Here is a 24,486-nt window from a genome sequence, read left to right as displayed (position 1 = left end):
ACAGTACATCTCTATAGACATACCTGTAACAAACAGTATAGATAATATCTGTGTATTACACAAACCAAGTACATCTCTATAGACATACCTATAACAAACAAAATAGATAATATCTGTGTATTACACAAACCAAGTACATCTCTATAGACATACCTATAACAAACAAAATAGATAATATCTGTGTATTACACAAACCAAGTACATCTCTATAGACATACCTATAACAAACAGTACATCTCTATAGACATACCTATAACAAACAGTACATCTCTATAGACATACCTGTAACAAACAGTACATCTCTATAGACATACCTGTAACAAACAGTACATCTCTATAGACATACCTATAACAAACAGTACATCTCTATAGACATACCTGTAACAAACAGTACATCTCTATAGACATACCTGTAACAAACAGTACATCTCTATAGACATACCTGTAACAAACAGTACATCTCTATAGACATACCTATAACAAACAGTACATCTCTATAGACATACCTATAACAAACAGTACATCTCTATAGACATACCTATAACAAACAGTACATCTCTATAGACATACCTGTAACAAACAGTACATATCTATAGACATACCTGTAACAAACAAAATAGATAATATCTGTGTATTACACAAACCAAGTATTTAAGGCACTGTGACATATTTTAATATTACTCCCAAACATTCATCATAGTTTTTAGGTTATATACAGTTTTATTTACCTAGACATTTATAAACCATACAATGAACTGTCTGGGGATAGGCAGCTCCAGATACAGTCCACGATACAAAAATATTCTAAATCTATGGAATTTCACTCATCGATTTAAAAAAAAAATTCACGCACTCAATTTCACTTCCATATATACTTAGTTATTATGTTAGGCATTTTATTGTACCTCCCACATTACATAAAGGCACCCATGTCGTATATACATAGTACATACATGATACATGTTGAGTGTATTCACTTAATTGCCTTAATTATAAATATTCATCATTTCATTTAAAACAGAATTGCTATGACAATGTTCAGACGATATGCGTTCCACTTTATCCAGTATTTTATGTCATTTTGTATATCGGCAGATTATCAAGATTGCATTTAAATGTCCTTTTGTTAGTCATGCGATTCCTTTACTTTTATACTGTTCTAGTAGAATGTTCTGTCTTTACACGCCTGGCACCTCATTATGTATCACAGAGTAGCAACAGATTGGGACCTTTTTCCAGAAACATTTATTCCGCCACCGACGCGAGATAGATTCACAATCATGTTTTCACAGTTTCTATTTTATTCCGTAGGCATCAGCATATTGGATTATAATATACATACAAATCATTACAAATTTCATTTGACAAGATGGCGGAGAACACAGCCAGCATAATTCAAAACATACTTGAAATACAGCTAAATGCATCATACCATTATGACGACTTCATGAAAACGTTCATATAATATAAATCCTCGTTTTGGAAAGTAGGGAAAACATGTTATTTTGATATTTATGATCATAGATACCGAAGAAACTATTGATGTTATACCTGTACTTGTAAACAACAAGACAACAAATAAAAAGTCAATACATAACGTTATAAAGATGGCAAATATGAACAATATCTTAACTATTTTCAAAATAATTCTCTTAGCCGTAGCATGAATTAAATATCTTCCAAAATTCCGTGAAGTTTTAACATTATTGCTAGAGAACACTTCTGTTATTTTGTAAACCGATGGTCGACGGTAAAAGTATGGATTGATATATTTAACTCTTAATTCTGAATAAGTTGGACACAGCAATATAAAATGAGTTTCATCTTCAACTTAATTACTTTCACATAGCGTACATTACCTAAATAAAACTATATATCTACCAGTTTCAACATTCAATGAATGTGCACTCATCCTATATTTAGCTAAAATATGTTTTATTTTCAAAGTCAGTGGCTTGCATAGGTAGACCTGTGTAACAAACTTGTCGACAATATGTTTCGAAGAATTTTCTAAATTATTTCTCAGTTCTTGAATAAAAATATCATATATCCGTTGTTTATATAGCAACACAAATATTTTTCATTTAACACATGCTGTGCCAGCCATACATCTCCAAAACCTGATGAATATTAATCATGTTTCAAATGCAAAATCCAGTTTTTGTTTTGATGTTGTTTATTATTAACCTTGAGCTTTACAGCTCATCGGTACAAACATGTATAACAATTCATACACTGTTCAGTCAGGCGGGCACTGGGTGATAGCAGTGTAGAACAAATTAAATAAATTGTGTAGAGAATGGACAATTCAAAATTAGGTAATATACATTAAATCATACTTTTCCGTACTTATGTAGCATCACATATATATATTTACTCAGAATTGATAAATCTTTGAAATTAGTTGTACATATTAATTGGGTCAACTTGAATACAGGTGGTTTTGTCCAGTTTTACTTTTTAATACATGTTGATCTTAGGGATCTTAAGAATTGGCAAATTAACAGAAAGTGATACTCGTCTTCTATGTCGCTAGAGTTACAGACTCTACACAGACGTTCATTTATTGTAATATTTCGATAACGTCCTGTTTCAATATGAAGGGTATGTGCGGATAGACGAATTCTAGTCAAAACAATTCTATTACGTTTTGGGATGTTTTTACATAAATAATATTGTAGGTGAGATATCATCTACTAAATGCCTGTACAAATTACATTTTGAGGAAACTATCTAATAACTTACATGTATACATGTCTTGTATCAAAATGTCTTAAAATTCGGTTATTTGGCATTAAATTGTACTAATTCGTTATAACAAGCCCTCAATATACAATTATCGGTCTGCAATAGTTTTAGCCAGTATTTGACAATAGAAATCTTACGTTGTACATAATACGGAAAACGACCAAGATCAAAATAAACCATAGAACTATTAACAGCTTTCTTCACATCCAAAACAGACTTCAAAAACGACAAGTGTAGCTTTTCAACCTGTGGCGCTGTGTTTAAGCCCCAGATCTCACAACCATAATTCAAAATGCATGATGCATAATGCTTGATAATATAGATATTACAGGTTCAAGACGTGTCTGACGTCATTGCTATAATAGATGTTTCTAAAGCCTTTGGACCTGATATGATTAGTGGTACACTAATACAAGAAGGGAAAAGACAATTAATAGGGCCGTTTTAAAATCTTTTTAACAAATCATTACTTAATCAATATTACCCTGAAACATGGAAAAAGGCCAATGTAATCCCAATATTTAAAAAAGACGACCCAAGTGCTGTTTCCAATTATCGTTCCTATTTCATTAATAAGTATAATAGCCAAGTTATGGAAAGGTGCATTTTTAAACATGTTCATAATTGTTTGCCTGATTCTTCTTTTTTTACTGAGCACCAGTCAGGTTTTAGATGTGTCGATTCTGCTATTAAGCAACTATTGATTATCGCAAATGACATTGGTAAAGCTTTAGATTGTGGAAGGAGGTACAGGTTGTGTTTCTTGATATAAGTAAGGCGTTTGATCGTGTCTGACACAAGGGTCTTCTCTATAAATTACATGAAGCAGGTTTTACAGGAAAGATTTTGGGGTGGTTCAAAAGTTATTTTTTTTGGTAAATGGAGAATTTTCAAACTACAGTACTATTAAATCCTGCCCTCTTCGGGGCTCTATATTAGGGCCCCTGTTGTTTTTGATATTTATAAAAGATATAATTTCGGATATTGGCAGCATTATTAAATTATTCGCTGATGAACACTACTCTTTATCTCGTAATAGATAATGCAATTCACAATTTGGTCAGTACGAAGACATCCATCCGGTCAGTCAAAGACATCCACCCACAGAACGGACAGTAGGAGACATGCTGTGGAAATATTCCACTGAATGGAAAAAAGGCAAGAAAAATTCATTATAGCAGATTATTTAGAGAAGCTCATACATGTGTCGTCATATAAAAGATATAACAGAAATTACGAAGACGTCTTCAACAATTAAACAGTGCTAGAGAGGGGTTAACATTAAAGGAAACGTCTAGTTCAGCTGATAAACAATGTATGTCCATTTAACAGACAGTGAGAAGACATCAGCTGACACGTTAAAATAGTTAGACAATCTTAGGACAGATAGTAAAGGGGCGTCCATTATAGTGATGGTAATAAGGAAACGTCCATAGGCAATAAATCGCCATTATTAGAGGAATAATACGTAGAGATCTATGGATCGGGTACTGAAATAGTATCCGTGAACAATTAGCGATGACTGGAGCACAAAGTGATGACCTTTTGCCGGGATTGGTAGAAGCCTATTAAGGTAATTGATTCGCTCGTTATTACATGATTGTGCGAGAGTCATTTCATTATCTCTCACCCTCAATTACATCCTGATAACAGAACTTTAGCATCAACATCTAACATAACACCATCTATTGTATAATATAACATTTATGATACTTATCGAAATTTACATAGGTCTTGTACGACAGATAATTGGTATTCAACAGAATAATTGCCGTGAAGCTTACAATGCTGAGATCTTTGGTTTAGCTTGATGTAGGCTTTGACCATGCTTTTATTGCCCCCCCCCCCCCCCCGCTTTTTTTCTTAATTTAAGGACATGTCATAAACCATTTTACCATATTATCCTAAATTTGTAAGTTTTCGGATTTTTTTCCCTGCCAAATCACAAATAATAAAAAGAGTAACTTTGGATAAGCCGTTACTCGAACCATGACATAGTGCTATATCTGTCCGTGTGATAAATCACTGCGTCTCCACAAACCCTACCAGGCCTAACACGACAGATGGAATAACTGGCGGTGTCACAACTTTACAATTTATTACTGTTGACCTAGCTAGTGTTTTAATTAATCATCTAATCAGAGAAATGTTCTGAAGTATTTTTTACATCATTCATGTCTAATTAATGCCGAAATTCGCCGTTACACGGTTGATTAATTCAATGGTTGTCTCTAATGATGGTCATGTATTTATCTATTACCTCTCATTATGGTCATGTTTTTATATAGTGTCTCTCAATATTTTGATTTAAACATATTTTATTTTATCTTAATATATACAAGGGAATTGGGCACAAGTTATCATTATTATTGTCATATATCTATCTATTGTTTCTCATTATTGTCATATACTTATATATTGCCCCTTACTATGTATTTATCTATTGTCTCTCATTATGGTGACATGAAATGCAATGCTGACAAATCATGGAATTGTATTTTTTCCTACATCCCCCTATCTAGATATTGATATCTCTTTTGATATATTTTGAGTTTAGTCGCCGCCTTTAATCACTGTAGGCCCTTAGTATGTCTTGCGAGTCCTAGAAGGGTGAGACAGCTGTATGGTGCACTTCAATGTATTTTGGCTCTACCATATGTAACCCTTAGTGTGTTTTGATCGGTGATAGCTTGCTTGTGCTTTGTACAATTCAGCGACATGTGCACACATGCAGTTTATTTATTAACTCAACATTTAGTGACTTATCGCATTATATCCTAACGACACTTTAGTGATACCTACCTGATAAAACATGGGTCCTGTCGGGCGGTACAATAGACACCAGTCAGATGTCACATTGACGTGGATCCATCATCAAAACAATGAAATAAAGGAATGTACCAAACACTTCAAATTCTACCAAGTATGAATATCACAGAAAATGGATGATAGACAGTAAGAGGATCTTCAGAGAAGAGATTAAAAAATATATCAATCATTTTGTCAGCACGTTATATTCATATTAATCATAAATTTTCCAAAAAGACTGAAATTCAAATTCCGCTCAAGAAACCGTTTCATCATAGCCTACCTACGATGCCTGCCAATTCCAAAAGACATCCATTAAAAACAGCGGGAGGAGGTATCTTTAATAAGGACAAGAAGTTCATCAGAACTGCTAATTCAAAGTAGATACTTACCAGAAAAATTAATCATATGTAGTGCGATAGAGGATATCCGAATAACATTGAAACAAAAACAAAAAAAAAAAAGCAAAAAAAAAAAACACCAAAAACTAGCAAGAACTTTTGCAGAAACGTTGGAAAAAAAACAACGTTACAACTGAGGACCGACTAGATGAATATGCTAGCATATGGAACGCCTGTTATAATTCCTATTTTCTGATTTCTGAGTTAATACTCTCAAAGGTAACGCTTAGGTCACGCGCACCGTACACATCTATGTTGTTCTGGTGTTTGTCATTCTGATCTAGTCCACACGGGCACGCGACGGGTAACAATTTGATAATTACCACACAAGGGATGATACAGATTGTGTTGCTTTGTGGATATTCGTGTTTGGACATTTCTATTATATTAACACAAGAAAGCCGTTGTGTTTCCGTCACCCTGGCATTCCGCTGTTTATATGCATATACTACTACACAGCAATGTTACAAGTGTAGAAGGCAGCACTTGCATTGACGTAAAGACATCAAAACCTTTAATATGCAATAAACATTTTGTTAAATTTACGTTCGTTGTAAGGAAAATCAATTATTTTTTTCTATAGTAAAGGTGTTAATGAAACTAACATAATCAGACTCGGCAAGAAAACTAAAATTCTTCTCAGCCATCGCGTAATCTTAGGCGCTATTTGGACTATAAACTGATGATACATAGCGAGGGACATGTTTCCGTTATTTCTGGCGTCTCCCATGTTGTGATATTTCTTCAGAGCTTTGCCAACCTAGTGTTTCTAGGTCTGCCAGGGGGTTCTATTGGAAAAGAAACGCATTTGTGCAATAACTGGTATTACAGTACGCCCGTAAGCCGTTCTGATTCCCTTCTCTTCAATTACCTAATTACATAATCCAAATAAAAACGGAACACCGAGGGGCGAAGGTTGTCATGACAGGCCATACCAACATGCACCAATGGAAAGTACAACGGGGCCAATGCCCTCCTTTGTCTACCTACCTCATCAGTAGAAGTTAGGAACCACCTGTCGACGATGACGATTATGGCACCATATGACCATTCTGTAAGTAAAAGACTCATAAGTAGGAATCCTGTAGATTCCTGAAACAACAAATGATACTTAAAGTTATTATTTACGCAAAATATTTTCTCTCCCTTTAAGTGAAAACAATTGGATGATACACCGACGGATAAACGAATAATAATTCTCCCAGACGAAACATTGACAAAATGTGAGCGAGAGCAAAAGAAAGGTTGCTAAAGTAACCTTGAAAACGTACATGGATGCTAACATCAAGTGCTTATGAAAGGTACATTTCAAGGTCAAATTGTCACGTTCTCAAAATATAAAACGTATAGAGGACATCACATCCAGTCATACTAACCCACGCCTCTTATACTTACAAGCGTCAATAAATCGAACAGTGCGTTATGAGAAGAGCCCCGTCGCCATGCGACAAAAGTACTTTGCAAATACGACAGGGAGACATTTTTATGCCGCACTGTCGCGTATTTTTGTCGCATGACGCGTTCATTTTGTCGCATGGCGCACTGTCGCTCTTTGCTTCAATAGTTTTGATCCTTTATGAAAAGCCCGAACATCTACAGTTTTTGAAATGTTTCATTGTTATTAGTTATTAATGATATCACCAACACACAGGAATTTCAAAAGAAGCATGGGAGCAATATCAGTGTTCTTTTAGTCTTTTTTGGAGCAAGAAAACATTAGAAGTAATGAATAAGCAAATATACCACTGTCTAATTAAAACAAAACCTACTTAGAGTTCACTTAATTTCAGCATAGCCATTACAGTTCATTGTTTGATACAGGCCAGTAGTCGGTAGGTACATTGACAAGACCGACTTACGTGAGACATCTCGGGTGAAATGCCGTCATGCACGCGATCTGCATGCTGATTATACGCGCTGACAATCGTCTGCGTTCCATATGTTTTACATTGATTGAATTTTTTTATCTGCGTCTTAATCAAGAGGAAGCTTGATTGTGTTCCGCGTGGCAATGCTAATGTAGTAAAGCGTTTGCCTTGATTTCAGGAGTTATTTATCACCCCTCATTTCAGCTGTTGATGTTTTTGATAAATGTCAGTTATTATTTACGTTCCCATAGTTGTCTCCACATGTTGACTTTCTCCACAGTCTTGATTCAGTTATTGATTTTAATTGTATTTACAGTTGTTTCAATTGCACAGTGACTCGAAACAGTTGATAAACAGGTTCTGTCATCCATTATATCTCAATGTCAATTTGGCTTTTTGAAGGTCAACGTAACATATATACTGATATCTTAATATGTATCAATAATATATAACATGTGTGCTGTGGAATTACAACCGTTGTCTCGTATAATACTCATTTCCTAGTATTATTATTTATGAATGTGATTATCAGGATTTCCTTGATCTTCGACATCAAAATGTGAGGTGAAATCCATCGATGATGAGGAGGAATGATGAGAATAGATGATGAGGATGAATGATGAGGATGAATGATGAGGATGGATGATGAGGAGGAATGATGAGGATAGATGATGAGGATAGATGATGAGGAGGAATGATGAGGATGGATGATGAGGATGGATGATGAGGATGGATGATGATGATTGATGATGATGATGATGATGATGATGATGATGATGGATGATGATGATAGATGATAAGGATGGATGATGATAAGGATAGATGATAAGGATTGATGATGAGGATAGGTGATGAGGATGGATGATAAGGATGGATGATGAGGATTGTTGATGAGGATAGGTGATGAGGATGAATGATGATAAGGATGGATGATGAGGATAGATGATGAGGATGGATGATGAGGATAGATGATGAGGATGGATGATAAGGATGGATGATGATAAGGATAGATGATGAGGATGAATGATGAGGATGGATGATGAGGATGGATGATGAGGATAGATGTTGAGGATGGATGCTGAGGATAGATGATGATGATGGATGATGAGGATGGATGATGTGGATGAATGATGAGGATGGATGATGAGAATAGATGATGAGGATGGATGATGGGGATGGATGATGAGGATGGATGATGAGGATGGATGATGAGGATGAATGATGAGGATGGATGATGAGGATGGATGATGAGGATAGATGGTGAGGAAAGATGATGAGGATAGATGATGAGGATGGATGATGAGGATGGATGGTGAGGATGAATTATGAGGATGAATGATGAGGATTAATGATGAGGTTGGATGTTGAGGATAGATGATGAGGATGGATGATAAGGATGGATGATGAGGATGAATGATGAGGGTAGATAATGAGGATAGATGATGAGGATGGATGATGAGGATGGATGATGAGGATGGATGATAAGGATGAATGATGAGGATGGATGATGAGGATGAATGATAAGGATGGATGATAAGGATGGATGATGAGGATAAATGATGATAAGGATGAATGATGATAAGGATAGATGATGAGGATAGATGATAAGGATGGATGATGAGGATGGATGATGAGGACGAATGATGAGGATGAATGATGATGATGGGTGATGAGGATGGATGATGAGGATGGATGATGAGGATGGATGATGAGGATGAATGATGAGGATGAATGATGAGGATAGATGATGAGGATAGATGATGATGAGGATGGATGATAAGGATGAATGATGAGCATGGATGATAAGGATGAATGATGAGGATAAATGATGAGGATGGATGATGAGGATGAATGATGAGGATGGATGATGAGGAAGGATGATGAGGATGGATGATGAGGATGGATGATAAGGATGGATGATAAGGATGGATGATGAGGATGAATGATGAGGATGAAAGATGAGGATGAAAGATGAGGATGAATGATGATAAGGATAGATGATGAGGATGGATGGTGATGATAGATGATGAGGATGAATGATGAGGATGGATGATGAGGATGGATGATGAGGAAGGATGATGAGGATGGATGATGAGGATGGATGATAAGGATGGATGATAAGGATGGATGATGAGGATGGATGATGAGGATGGATGATGAGGATGGATGATAAGGATGAATGATGAAGATGAATGATGAGGATGAATGATGAGGATGGATGATGAGGATAGATGATGATGAGGATGGATGATGGGGAATGATGATGACGAATGATGAGGAGGAATGATGAGGAGGAATGATGTGGAGGAATAATGAGGAGATTTGGTTTGGTTTATTTTGTTTAACGTCCTATTAACAGCTAAAGTCATTTAAGGACGGCCTCCCGTGCGTGCGACATGCATGCGTGTGTTGAGTGCGTATGTGTGTTTTGGGAGGCTGCGGTATGTTCTTGTTAAGTCTCCTTGTGATAGGCCGGAACTTTTGCCGATTTATAGTGATACCTCACTGAAGCATATTGCCGAAGACACCCAGCAGGACACCCCACCCGGTCACATTATACTGACAACGGGGTGAACCAGTCGTCCCATTCAAATATTGAGGAGGAATGATGAGGGTAGATAATGAGGATGGATGATGAGGATAGATGATGAGGATGGATGATGGGGATAGATGATGAGGATAGATGATGAGGATGGATGATGGGGATAGATGATGAGGATAGATGATGAGGATAGATGATGAGGATGAATGATGAGGATAGATGATGAGGATAGATGATGAGGATAGATGATGGGGATAGATGATGGGGATAGATGATGAGGATGGATGATGGGGATAGATGATGAGGATGGATGATGGGGATAGATGATGAGGATGGATGATGAGGATGGATGATGGGGATGGATGATGGGGATAGATGATGAGGATGGATGATGAGGATGGATGATGGGGATGGATGATGGGGATAGATGATGAGGATACACTCCAAGAGTTTGTCGTGGCACTGTTAATTAAATCACGCCTCATTCAATTGGCGATCGTATGAGCGCGTTTTCCCACAAATGCCTGATTTAAAATGACTATTTCATTACAATTAAACTCCATATCCGGACTAAGTTGATGTGCTATCGTACTTTTCACTGGCTTACATTGCCTGTCATCCGTTAAGACGGGAAATTGATGATGATATCAACTGCATGTGAAGTGTAATTTGTGTTGATCCCCTGTCGTTAATGCGCCTCATTATAAATATCCCAGAGACTGTTACATAAAGCAGGAACACCATAGATACATTTGTTAGTATTTAGTGAACTTTTGCTCCGTGTAAGTGCGTGGAGAGTGCACTTTGATTGGAATTAAATAAATCCACCTCAGGTTTCACTCTAGCGACAGGTAATTAGCTGGTTATCCGGTATTGTTTTTGTATTAGTATGTTTGACATTCCACAACAAACTCTAATGAGGTTTTTATTGTTTCAGCTAAACCGATGGTCTAGTTATAAATGGACGCAGGCATATTGTTTTCCAATCCTATATGTATGTATGATTTGTATTGTGACGTGTGTACTAAACTAAATCTCCTCTATATCCATATCTAATATATTAATAAAACTGATTCGTTTTATTCGTTTGGTATCTCGAATGATTTGACCCGAATTATTATAATGATTGTTTCTCGGATGTCTTTATAGGGTTTCTGTGTCGTCTGATGATCCCCACACTCTGTCAGTCAATTCGGATGATTACTATTCCTGCCCCCTCCCCTTTCCTTGCATATTTTGTGAGGTATTTTGGTATGTGCCCTCTGGAAAGCCTTTTCCCCTTATTATTTCCTTCTTTGTTTCCAGTATAATGTGATAAGAGTTGTCTTGTCTTTATCGTTCCCATTTTCTTTCAATCGTTTCTCTACCTTGATCACCTTTTTGACTTCCTCATTCCATGCCGATGTACTCCATAACTGTATGAAGTAAAGAGTTTCCATCTTTCTGCTTTGTCTAATTTCCCTGTTCTGTGATTCCAAGAGTAATCAAATTGTTTTTTGTTTTTTGTCCTGTACATGTATCTCCAAAATTATATTATCCGTGTTGCTGCGGTGTCAGTTTCTTATACCGGTTGTAAATGGTTATGTTAAGCTTTCCTGAACAATATGTTAACACTCGATTTTGCTGAGGATGTTTTCAAATCCCTCCATACATCCTTTATTTTACTGTATACTAGGATGCTATTCTCAACCAATATCCTGCACGGGCGACAAAAGTACATGACATCCGGTTTTGATAAATTTTATACTGTCAGAGAAGAGACTTCGTCAGGGTACATGTATATTATCAGAGAGGAGACAGTGACAGAGTTATATTGCCAGAAAGGAGATCTCGTCAAGGTAATATCGTCAGAAGAGAGACTTTGACAGAGTGATATTGTCAGAAAGGAGATCTCGTCAAGGTAATATCGTCAGAAGAGAGACTTTGACAGAGTTATATTGTCAGAAAGGAGATCTCGTCAAGGTAATATCGTCAGAAGAGAGACTTTGACAGAGTTATATTGTCAGAAAGGAGATCTCGTCAAGGTAATATCGTCAGAAGAGAGACTTTGACAGAGTTATATTGTCAGAAAGGAGATCTCGTCAAGGTAATATCGTCAGAAGAGAGACTTTGACAGAGTTATACTATCAGAGAGGAGATCTCGTCAAGGTAATATCGTCAGAGATGAGATCTCGTCAAGGTATATCGTCAGAGAAGAGACTTTGACAGAGTTATACTGTTAGAGAGGAGACCTCGTCAGGGTATATCATCAGAGAAGAGACTTTGACAGAGTTATACTGTCAGAGAGGAGACCTCGTCAGGGTATATCATCAGAGAAGTGACTTTGACAGAGTTATACTGTCAGAGAGGAGATCTCTCGTCAAGGTATATCACCAGAGATGAGACCTCATCAGGGTAATATCGTCAGAGAAGAGACTTTAACAGAGTTAAACTGTCAGAGAGGAGATCTCGTCAGGGTATATCGTCAGAGAGGAGACTTTGACAGAGTTATACTGTCAGAAAGGAGATCTCGTCAGGGTATATCGTCAGAGAAGTGACTTTGACAGAGTTGTACTGTCAGAGAGGAGATCTTGTCAGGGTATACCATCAGGAAAGAGACTTTGACAGAGTTATTCTGTCAGAGAGGAGATATCGTCAAGGTATATCGTCTGAGAAGTGTCTTTGACAGAGTTATACTGTCAGAGAGGAGATCTCGTCAGGGTAATATCATCAGAGAGGAGACTTTGACAGAGTTATACTGTCAGAAAAGATATCTCGTCAGGGTATATCGTCAGAGAGGAGATCTCGTCAGGGTATACCATCAGAGAAGTGACTTTGACAGAGTTATACTGTCAGAAAGAAGGTTCTTCAGGATATAACATCAGAAGACCGTGACAGGGTTATAACGTCAGAGAGGAGTTACGCTCAAGTAGGTATTTTGTTTTGTTTTGGTTGTGTTGCGTATGCAAGGCTGCTATTTGGTGGAACGCTAGCTATTATAGTGATGTTGCGGCCAGGTAATTGTATATAAGAAAAGACACGAGAGGTGCTGGAAGAGAAACATTGAATCATTGTGGTATCGCTAGTTCACGTGGAGAGCGGAGTATTGGTGTTTTTTCTGTCTCTATAATATTAAAATTACAAAGAAAGTTGAGCTTTATGATTTGGTCCCTAGGATATGTCTGATCCCAGGTTTCAAACTAGGGGCAGATAATCTAGTATTAGAATTTAGCCATTCTCAACACATAAACTAAGGGTCTGGTGGCCAGTCTAGAAGAAAGGAACAGAAAACTGACTGTGGTAAGTTTATATCTGTTTGTTCATGCCCCTTGCATTTCATCCACGTTGATGGTGCGTTTAACCTGATGGAGACTGGTCTATCAGTCTTTGGGGTGCGGTCCACTCATGCGTGACTGAGTTGTTTTCGTGTGCGTTTCATCTGCTTTTCTTGTGCATGGTGCATGCTTTATTCGAAACAATCGATATACATTAATGGTATGAAGAAGATATTGTGCCTTAGTTGTGTGCAAATGATCTAAAACCTGATTATTATTGTATATTGCATTATTAGTACGTATGCATTTTAGGTACGGAAGCCCATAGGTGATTGCTAGTTGTTCTGAATTGCTAATCTACCGTTTGGTTATTATGGTATTCGGCATTTGTTGTATACAATGTGTGATACATTACCTAATACTTCTGAATATCAATATTCTTCGGAGAATTCGAATTCTCAGTTTCTTAGAATTATAAATGTTTGGGAGCGCGTGGGTGAATTATGTTATTGATATATATGAAGTGCCATTCAAATTGCTTGACTTTTCGTAAGTGTCCATGGCTTGTCTATTTCTACAATTTTGTCATATGTTCTAACTTTTGTCAGCGATTTACGATTGGGCTATCTGAGGGACTCATAGAGCAGCCGACACATCTGACAGGTTTGATCATGGGAGTGTCCACACCATCCCAAGATATCCAGGGATTTCTTGACTGGAGAACGTGTTTGATTGAATTTAGGTGAAAATATTGGAATTTATATCAAACTGTTTATAATTCTTTATGTAGATGATAGATGATACAGTTTTCTTGTCTGAATCGGCTGAAGAACGCCAATCAGCCAGTTAATACATTTGAATAACATTGTAACCGATGGAAGCTTGATATAATTAAATAAGTATTTATATAATAATCCGAATTTTTATGTTAATGACGGTAGCGACTAAACAACAACTGTTCTGAATACATGATGACAAAATTAGATGATCTGACCAAACGGGAACCTTGTACGATGTTTACTTGCCGAAATATACGCAATTTAATTCCAATCCAAACCGCCACACAGCTTCAGGTCGCCATCTTTGCTCAAATCAAAGCATCTGTGCGTTTGAAAGAGTCAGTACTGCAAAGCTTCTAAACGATCTTGTGATAAAAAAATTAAGATTAAAATAGAAACGAAATGTGAATTTTAGAATAATTTGATTTCAATTACTTATGCTTTAGGTTGGCGAATCGTAGCAATTATTTACGATGAAACTTTAATGTTGCACTAAATATTGATCACAATATTTTTATTTAGAATTTTTTTTATTTCTTCCATTTCATTTCATTTCAGGTGTTGATTTAGATTTCCCAATAAATTCGCGGGAAATGAATTTGATGACGTAACCGGAAGTTCACATGCTTTTAGAACGTGACCCGGAAAACATGCATAACGATAATAAAAACAGAAGATCATTGAACATTATACCGGATTATTTTCGCATTTTTTGAGACACCAATGTACTAAATTACAACGGAAGGTAACACTGATTTTGTTCATAGCTATCGTATCAAGTAAAACGAACAGTTATTGCGAAAATAGCAGCATTTGCTTCACCTGGCTAGACCTACTTTCGTTTTACAGTTTACAGATATGGTCGTATAAATAATTCATCTTCTCAACCATAGTCGATCTAATTGCTTATCCGCGGGATTTTTCTATTAAGAATATTTGTACTTCTCATGAGGTGAAATCCATGAATGATGAGGAGGAATGATGAGGATAGATGATGAGGATGGATGATGAGGATGGATGATGAGGAGGAATGATGAGGATAGATGATAAGGATGGATGATGATGATAGATGATGAGGATGAATGATGAGGATGGATGGTGTGGATGGATGATGAGGATGAATGATGAGGATGGATGGTGAGGATGGATGATGAGGATGGATGATGAGGATGGATGATGAGGATAGATGATGAGGATGGATGATGAGGATGAATGATGAGGATGGATGATGAGGATGGATGATGAGGATGGATGATGAGGATGGATGATGAGGATGGATGATGGGGATAGATGATGGGGATGGATGATGAGGATGGATGATAAGGATGGATGATGAGGATGAATGCTGAGAATGAATGCTGAGGATGGATGATGAGGATGGATGATGAGGATGAATGCTGAGAATGAATGCTGAGGATGGATGATGAGGATGGATGATGAGGATGAATGCTGAGAATGGATGATGAGGATGGATGATGAGGATGGATGATGAGGATGGATGATGGGGAATGATGATGACGAATGGTGAGGGGGAATGATGTGGAGGAATAATGAGGAGGTTTGGTTTGGTTTATTTTGTTTAACGTCCTATTAACAGCTAAAGTCATTTAATGACGGCCTCCCGTGCGTGCGACATGCATGCGTGTGTTGAGTGCGTATGTGTGTTTTGGGAGGCTGCGGTATGTTCTTGTCAAGTCTCCTTGTGATAGGCCGGAACTTTTGCCGATTTATAGTGATACCTCACTGAAGCATATTGCCGAAGACACCCAGCAGGACACCCCACCCGGTCACATTATACTGACAACGGGCGAACCAGTCGTCCCACTTCAAATATTGAGGAGGAATGATAAGGGTAGATAATGAGGATGGATGATGAGGATAGATGATGAGGATAGATGATGAGGATGGATGATGGGGATAGATGATGAGGATGAATGCTGAGGATAGATGATGAGGATAGATGATGGGGATAGATGATGAGGATGGATGATGGGGATAGATGATGAGGATGCACTCCAAGAGTTTGTCGTGGCACTGTTAATTAAATCACGCCTCATTCAATTGGCGATCGTATGAGCGCGTTTTCCCACAAATGCCTGATTTAAAATGACTATTTTATTACAATTAAACTCCATATCCGGACTAAGTTGATGTGCTATCGTACTTTTCACTGGCTTACATTGCCTGTCATCCGTTAAGACGGGAAATTGATGACGATATCAACTGCATGCGAAGTGTAATTTGTGTTGATCCCCTGTCGTTAATGCGCCTCATTATGAATATCCCAGAGACTGTTACATAAAGCAGGAACACCATAGATACATTTGTTAGTATTTAGTGAACTTTTGCTCCGTGTAAGTGCGTGGAGAGTGCACTTTGATTGGAATTAAATAAATCCACTTCAGGTTTCACTCTAGCGACAGGTAATTAGCTGGTTATCCGGTATTGTTTTTGTATTAGTATGTTTGACATTCCACAACAAACTCTAATGAGGTTTTTATTGTTTCAGCTAAACCGATGGTCTAGTTATAAATGGATGCAGGCATATTGTTTTCCAATCCTATATGTATGTATGATTTGTATTGTGACGTGTGTACTCAACTAAATCTCCTCTATATCCATATCTAATATATTAATAAAACTGATTCGTTTTATTCGTTTGGTATCTCGAATGATTTGACCCGAATTATTATAATGATTGTTTCTCGGATGTCTTTATAGGGTTTCTGTGTCGTCTGATGATCCCCACACTCTGTCAGTCAATTCGAATGATTACTATTCCTGCCCCTCCCCTTTCCTTGCATATTTTGTGAGGTATTTTGGTATGTGCTCTCTTGAAAGCCTTTTCCCCTGATTATTTCCTTCTTTGTTTCCAGTGAGTCTAATGTGATAAGGGTTGTCTTGTCTTTATCATTCCCATTTTCTTTCAATGTTTTCTCTACCCTGATCACCTTTTTGACTTCCTCATTCCATACCGATGTACTCCATAACTGTATGAAGTAAAGAGTTTCCATCTTTCTGCTTTGTCTTATTTCGCTGTTCTGTGATTCCAAGAGTAATCAAATTGTTTTTTGTATTGTTTTCTGTCCTGTACATGTATCTCCAAAATTATATTATCCGTGTTGCTTCGGTGTCAGTTTCTTATACCGGTTGTAAATGGTTATGTTAAGCTTTCCTCGACAATATGTTAACACTCGATTTTGCTGAGGATGTTTTCAAATCCCTCCATATATCCTTTATTTTACTGTATACTAGGATGCTCTTCTCAACCAATATCCTGCACGGGCGACAAAAGTACATGACATCCGGTTTTGATAAATTTTATACTGTCAGGGTATATTATCAGAGAGGAGACAGTGACAGAGTTACACTGTCAGAAAGGAGATCTCGTCAAGGTCAGTGTCATCAGAGAAGAGACTTTGAAAGAGTTATACTGTCAGAGAGGAGACTGACAGAGTTACACTGTCAGAAAGGAGATCTCGTCAAGATATGTCATCAGAGGAGTGACTTTGACAGAGTTATACTGTCAGAGAGGAGACCTCGTCAGGGTAATATCGTCAGAGGAGTGACTTTGACAGAGTTATACTGTCAGAGAGGAGATCTCGTCAGGGTAATATCGTCAGAGAGGAGACTTTGACAGAGTTATACTGTCAGAGAGGAGATCTCGTCAGGGTAATATCGTCAGAGAAGAGACTTTGACAGAGTTACACTGTCAGAAAGGAGATCTCGTCAAGGTCAGTGTCATCAGAGAAGAGACTTTGACAGAGTTATACTGTCAGAGAGGAGATCTCGTCAAGATATGTCATCAGAGGAGTGACTTTGACAGAGTTATACTGTCAGAGAGGAGACTTTGACAGAGTTATACTGTCAGAGAGGAGACTTTGACAGAGTTATACTGTCAGAGAGGAGATCTCGTCAGGGTATATCATCAGAGAAGAGACTTTGACAGAGTTATACTGTCAGAGAGGAGATCTCGTCAAGGTAATATCGTCAGAGATGAGACCTCGTCAAGGTATATCGTCAGAGAAGAGATTTTGACAGAGTTATACTGTCAGAGAGGAGATCTCGTAGGGGTATATCATCAGAGAAGAGACTTTGAAAGAGTTATACTGTCAGAGAGGAGACTGACAGAGTTACACTGTCAGAAAGGAGATCTCGTCAAGATATGTCATCAGAGGAGTGACTTTGACAGAGTTATACTGTCAGAGAGGAGACCTCGTAGGGGTATATCGTCAGAGGAGTGACTTTGACAGAGTTATACTGTCAGAGAGGAGATCTCGTCAGGGTAATATCGTCAGAGAAGAGACTTTGACAGAGTTACACTGTCAGAAAGGAGATCTCGTCAAGGTCAGTGTCATCAGAGAAGAGACTTTGACAGAGTTATACTGAGACCTCGTCAGGGTAATATCGTCAGAGAAGTGACTTTGACAGAGTTATACTGCCAGAAAGAAGGTTCTTCAGGAAATAACATCAGAAGACCGTGACAGGGTTATAGCGTCAGAGAGGAGTCCGAGTCACGCTCATATAAATTTGTTTTATTTTGGTTGTGTTGCGTATGCAAGGCTGCTATTTGGTGGAACGCTAGCTATTATAGTGATGTTGCGGCCAGGTAATTGTATATAAGAAAAGACACGAGAGGTGCTGGAAGAAAAACATTGAATCATTGTGGTATCGCTAGTTCACGTGGAGAGCGGAGTATTGGTGTATTTTCAAAGGCGACTTTCATGAAGAAAAGTATACTGGCCCCCTGTCTCTAGAATATTAAAATTACAAAGAAAGTTGAGCTTCGTGATTTTGGTCCCTAGGATATGTCTGATCCTAAGTTTCAAACTAGGGGAGATAATCTAGTATTAGAATTTAGCCATTCTCAACACATAAACTAAGGGTCTGGTGGCCAGTCTAGAAGAAAAGCACAGAAAACTGACTGTGGTAAGTTTATATCTGTTTGTTCATGCCCCTTGCATTTCATCCACGTTGATGGTGCGTTTAACCTGATGGAGACCGGTCAGTCAGTCTTTGGGGTGCGGTCCACTCATGCGTGACTGAGTTGTTTTCGTGTGCATTTCATCTGCTTTTTTGTGCATGGTGCATGCTTTATTCGAAACAATCGATATACATTGATGGTATGAAGAAGATAATGTGCCTTAGTTGTGTGCAACTGATCTAAAACCTGATTATTATTGTATATTGCATTCTTAGTACGTATGCATTTTAGGTACGGAAGCTCATAGGTGATTGTTAGTTGTTCTGAATTGCTAATCTACCGTTTGGTTATTATGGTATTCGGCATTTGTTGTATACAATGTATGATACATTACCTAATACTTCTGAATATCAATATTCTTCGGAGAATTCGAATTCTCAGTTTCTTAGAATTATTAATGTTTGGGAGCGCGTGGGCGAATTCTGTTATTAATATATATGAAGTGAAGTGACATTCAAATTGCTTGGCTTTTCGTAGGTGTTCATGGATTGTTTATGTCTGCAGTTTTGTCATATGTTCTATATTTTGTCAGCGATTTACGATTGGGCTATCTGAGGGACTGTGAGAGCAGCCGACACATCTGACAGGTTTGATCATGACAGTGGCCACAGCGTCCCTAGATATCTAGGGATTTCTTGACTGGAGAACGTGTTGGATTGAATTTAGGTGAAAATATTGGAATTTATATCAAACTGTTTATAATTCTTTATGTAGATGAAAGATGATACAGTTTTCTTGTCTGAATCGGCTGAAGAACGCCAATCAGCCAGTTAATACATTTAAATTACATTTTAATCGATGGAAGCTTGATTAAAAAAAAAACAAAAAAACCCAAACAAACTAACTAAAATTGTCATTTTTCAAAAAGACACTGTCGAACAAATGTTCGTTTTACGATATTTAATGAGGTGATACAGGATCTAGAATCATTCTCCTATTCAGGAGTTTTGATGAATTATAATGGGAGTTTTAACAAAGCAAAAATGAAATGGTTGGAACAATCCAAAAAAGCTATGGTTGCTGTATATGAGAAAATAAGCTTAATTTTTAATTTACAGGCAAATGGAATCAGGGAGTACAAATGGTTTAAAACAATGTTCAGAATATATTTATAGAAACTGGTATGAATTTTATCTTGGGTTATCACACAATATGTAAATTTAAATGAGATTATTTAAGTTTACTTTGAAACAAAAATTACAAGACCAATTTATCCAAAAATGGTTTAACGATATTGGGAACTAGAGTTAGAACTTCAATTATGCACTTACCTATAGAAAATGGAAGCTGAATTTGAATACACAAAGAAAATAGAACTTGTAATCTATGTTTAAATGAAATCGGTGACGAATGTCATTATTTACTTTAATGTGGACATGCAACTGTTAAGCAGATAAGAAAATCAGTGTTTCCAAATTACTACCTTACTAATCCTAGCCTTATTAAAATGCAAGGTTTAACGTGAAGGTTTTATCAAATGTCAGTATTTTTTCCCAAAAAACGTAAAAAGCTGTTGGATGTATATCGTTAGTTTATCATTGTAGCACCTGTTGTTTATTATATTTGTATTTTGCTATCCGCCAAGTATACATGAATTCGATGTATTGTGACATATTGTCACATTCACTTTATGTCTGACAGAAAAATAAAATTGAAACCCCGTATAAAGTTAGACCGACAAATCAAACAGGAATTTTACACTACCTATCCATGTAGGTCTCTTGTCCACGCCGCAGCTTGTTAACATTTACTATGAACGGATACGGAGTAAATCGTTTAGTTCTACTTCTTTATCCGGGTGATTATATTAAGAATACTTAAACATATTGTTTAAGTACGATATAGAACAATTTAATAGTAGCAAGGAACATAACAAGAAATACAACATTTTGGTGATTTGATTCCTCAGGCTGCTAAGTGGTGGCTCTACAATCTGACTTGATGTGAAGTGAAGTTTGTTATCATTTAATGTCAATCTAGTTTATGTTAAAATCATAATATTTCATCATCTACGTTTTTACAATTTTCGATACCAGTGCATCAGAAGCCAATTTAAAAGGGATATGATTTTAGTGGACTTTTAGTTTAAACTTTATTTAATTCAATAATACATAGCAATACAATATATTTGGATTCTGATAGATTTTAGAACACCCCCCCCCCCCCCCCCATTTCCTTTATATCTTGAAAATTTGGCAAATACTATCGTGTAGAATTTATTTTAAATGCTGTGCTGGGTCAACTCTGATGCCGAAGGCACCAGGGAGACGAATATTGAAGAGAGAAAGGAATGACCAGGTGAACGCTAATCATGGATTGGATTTATGAACATTAGTACAAGATGTGAGTTCTGAATAGTGACTTGTGTAACTGCACTGCCTTCGGTGTCGGAAATGATCCTCCACAGCATAATAAAATAATAAAAAAAACAAAAAACTGAAAGTACATAACGCTCAATCAAATGAATAACTCTCTCTCTCTCTCTCTCTCTCTCTCTCTCTCTCTCTCATTGTGTAAATAGGTTGCAAAATTGCATGAGAGTGTATATATACATGTTATATTATTTTATGCCATCTTGAATTGTATTGTATATATACCAATGTTTTGTCATAGGGAAAGGGCTTTGAATAAGTTGTACAACTTGTGCCCAATCCCGTTGCTTAAAGGCAATAAAAATATGTTTAAATCAATACAATATATACAATATAATTTCAAAAAGGATTAAGAAACAAGTACTAAGTACTTATGTAAATCTGTCACCTTGTAGACATAAAGTAGCTATGGAGCAGTACTGACAATATTTAATGTTATTTGGACATATATCCTTGAACATTTAATTACATATTAACATGTGCATGGAAAATAAAGAGAAAGGATGCAGGGTATTGAAAGGGGTTGGGGATAATGCTTACGGTGAAGGTAGGACAAGCGCAGGTTTATTCATCGAATTCCGTATATGAAGAAGGGGCAATGGGTCTGTGCATATTGTATGAAGTAACTATTTATTAGTACATAAACACTTTATGTAATGTTTTAAAAGCGTCTAGACTGACAGATGAAACTTTGTACACAATCAAAAATAATTTCGTTCATGTGATCTAGTATTTCTTTCTTGATTGCCGTTAAGTAGAATGTTAACATTATAGTTGGGGTAGATGACTATAGCATTGGATTCTAGGCTGTTGATAGTTAGGACAATGGGGGAGAAAATGTTCAGTAGTTTCAGAAGACAATTTACATGAACAAAGAGGACTATCAACTAAATTTCGTCTAAACAGGTGATCGTTTAAAGAGCTGCAGTTCATTCGAAGCCTTGCATGATGAATTTGACCATGTCTGCTATTGCAGTAGTAATAGTGTTTAGGGACAGAGTGAGTGTCGGTATTTAAGCATGCTTTAAGGTGGGTAATTGAGGGACTATAGTGTATGTCGTCGGGGAGTGAATTCCATAATTCAACAGAGGAGGTTAGGAAAGAGTCTTTAAATAGATTAGTTCGGCAGTTAAATGGCGAGCAGGCAGAGTTTTAGTAAGATATGAAAGACAAGGATCATGAACAATCTAAAGAAATTGAATAAATTTGTGTTTTCTTCTCCGGACGACAAGAGGTCCCATCCAGTTTCTATATATAATTTGTTGTGACTTGCCCCAGTGACGATTCTGGCTGCTTCAAGCTGTATATTTTCTAACATCTGACTTTGGCCTCAAGTTATATTATCCCATATGATGTCTCTGTATTCAAGTAATAAATAGTTTGGAGAGACTTCCTATCAATGATGAATTTAAGATTTCTAATCAAACTACGTTTTTTTTAGAGGATTTACCAATAAAATGTTGTATATGGTTAGTCCAACTTCCGTTAGATGAGAAAGACACACTAAGGTGTTTGTGGCACATGAAAAGGATGTGTTATCAGGTGAGGAACGTGTTGAAAGAGTTTGCTTTATCGGGAATGTCATGGTTGACAGAAATAGTAGGGATATCGGATTTTCTTTAAGAGTTGGACGCTCATAAAAACAGTGATAATTTTCCACCATTCCTTAGTATTAGTGTCACTACTGTGGTTAAGTTTATCGCAGAGTTTATCTAGATATTCACGTTTGGAATTTCGAACGGCATTTTTACAATCGTTTCTGTATTTTCTGAATTTAGCCCAGTCATCTACTTTAAAATTTACCAGAAAGCTTCGCTTTCCGATGACAGTATTTTCTTTTACGAATAAGATTTCTTACGGTGTTGTTTAACCATGCAGGAGCGTTACTTCTAACAGTTATAGTTTTATTTGGTATACATTATCTAGCTATTTCTAGTACATTGTTGGTAATCATTTCGGTACTTCTGTCAACGTCATTATTGTCTAAAATGGAGTCCCAGTCAATTTTGGAAAGTTTGTCTCTCTATTCGTCGTAGTTACCAAGGTCATGTAACCAGATGCTACGTTTAAAACATGATTGAATAGGTTTGGAAATATGTAGTTTGATTAGATGACCATGAGGAGACGATAGGTCAGACTCGCTTGGTACATAGAATTAAATAAAACGTTGTAAAAGTTGGTCCTCCATGGTCTGTTTAAATTTGAATTCGGGAAAACCTTCCTTAAAAGTTGCAAAAAGCCCGAGCAAGCAACTTTACGGTCACATAAAGAATTATCTATTGCAATTTACAAACAGTTTTTTTTTTCCACAAATAACATTATATATACGTTTCTGTAACAGATTAAAGGTTTGAATTTTGTACTTTTTTATTATTTTAAAAACGCCACCTTTAGGTCAAAACATGCTTATATATGCCATACCTCTTTCAGTCCTTTTATTCATCGATGAACGTATCGTCGATAAAGTTGTCGAATATTTCAACATCTATAAAAAGAAGTCGAATCAACAATTATTAAAAAAAAAGTAAACCGAGGACTGAGTTTTCTCGATCTCCATTACAACTGTCGTGTACCCGTTAGGGAATAAACTTTCATAAACTTAAACTTTTCAAAATTGCGGGTCATTATGATCACAGCAGATTGTGCAAATTTGATTATGCAAAAGAAAAAAAAAAATCAGGTGTGCAAAGACGTATGACGCATATAGGTTTGTTTCCATTTAACAGTGAC

The 24,486-nt window shown here is 36.8% G+C and overlaps 1 protein-coding gene across 1 annotated transcript; it reads right to left on the bottom strand.

The window, feature by feature from the left end:
* Nucleotides 1-15,345: 15,345 nt before the first annotated feature.
* On the bottom strand, nt 15,346-17,414 carry LOC117332320 (putative uncharacterized protein YHR217C). Its single transcript, XM_033891205.1, has 2 exons — nt 17,343-17,414; nt 15,346-15,849 (listed from the first exon to the last, which is right to left on the bottom strand). Exons 1-2 carry the CDS (start codon nt 17,412-17,414, stop codon nt 15,346-15,348), a joined length of 576 nt encoding a protein of 191 aa, XP_033747096.1.
* Between the last annotated feature and the right edge of the window lie 7,072 nt (nt 17,415-24,486).

Source organism: Pecten maximus, chromosome 8 (genome assembly GCF_902652985.1).
Source record: "Pecten maximus chromosome 8, xPecMax1.1, whole genome shotgun sequence".
Lineage (NCBI taxonomy): Eukaryota > Metazoa > Mollusca > Bivalvia > Pectinida > Pectinidae > Pecten > Pecten maximus.
This window is presented reverse-complemented; position numbering and strand designations above follow the sequence as displayed.

Coding starts and splice junctions, on each gene's coding strand:
- LOC117332320 (XM_033891205.1), bottom strand. CDS start 17,414: ATGGAAACTCTTTACTTCATACAGTTATGGAGTACATCGGTATGGAAT. Junction 15,850..17,342: donor AAGTCAAAAAGGTGATCAGG/GTAGAGAAAACA, acceptor ATCCATTCTCAG/CATTCATCCTCATCATCCAT.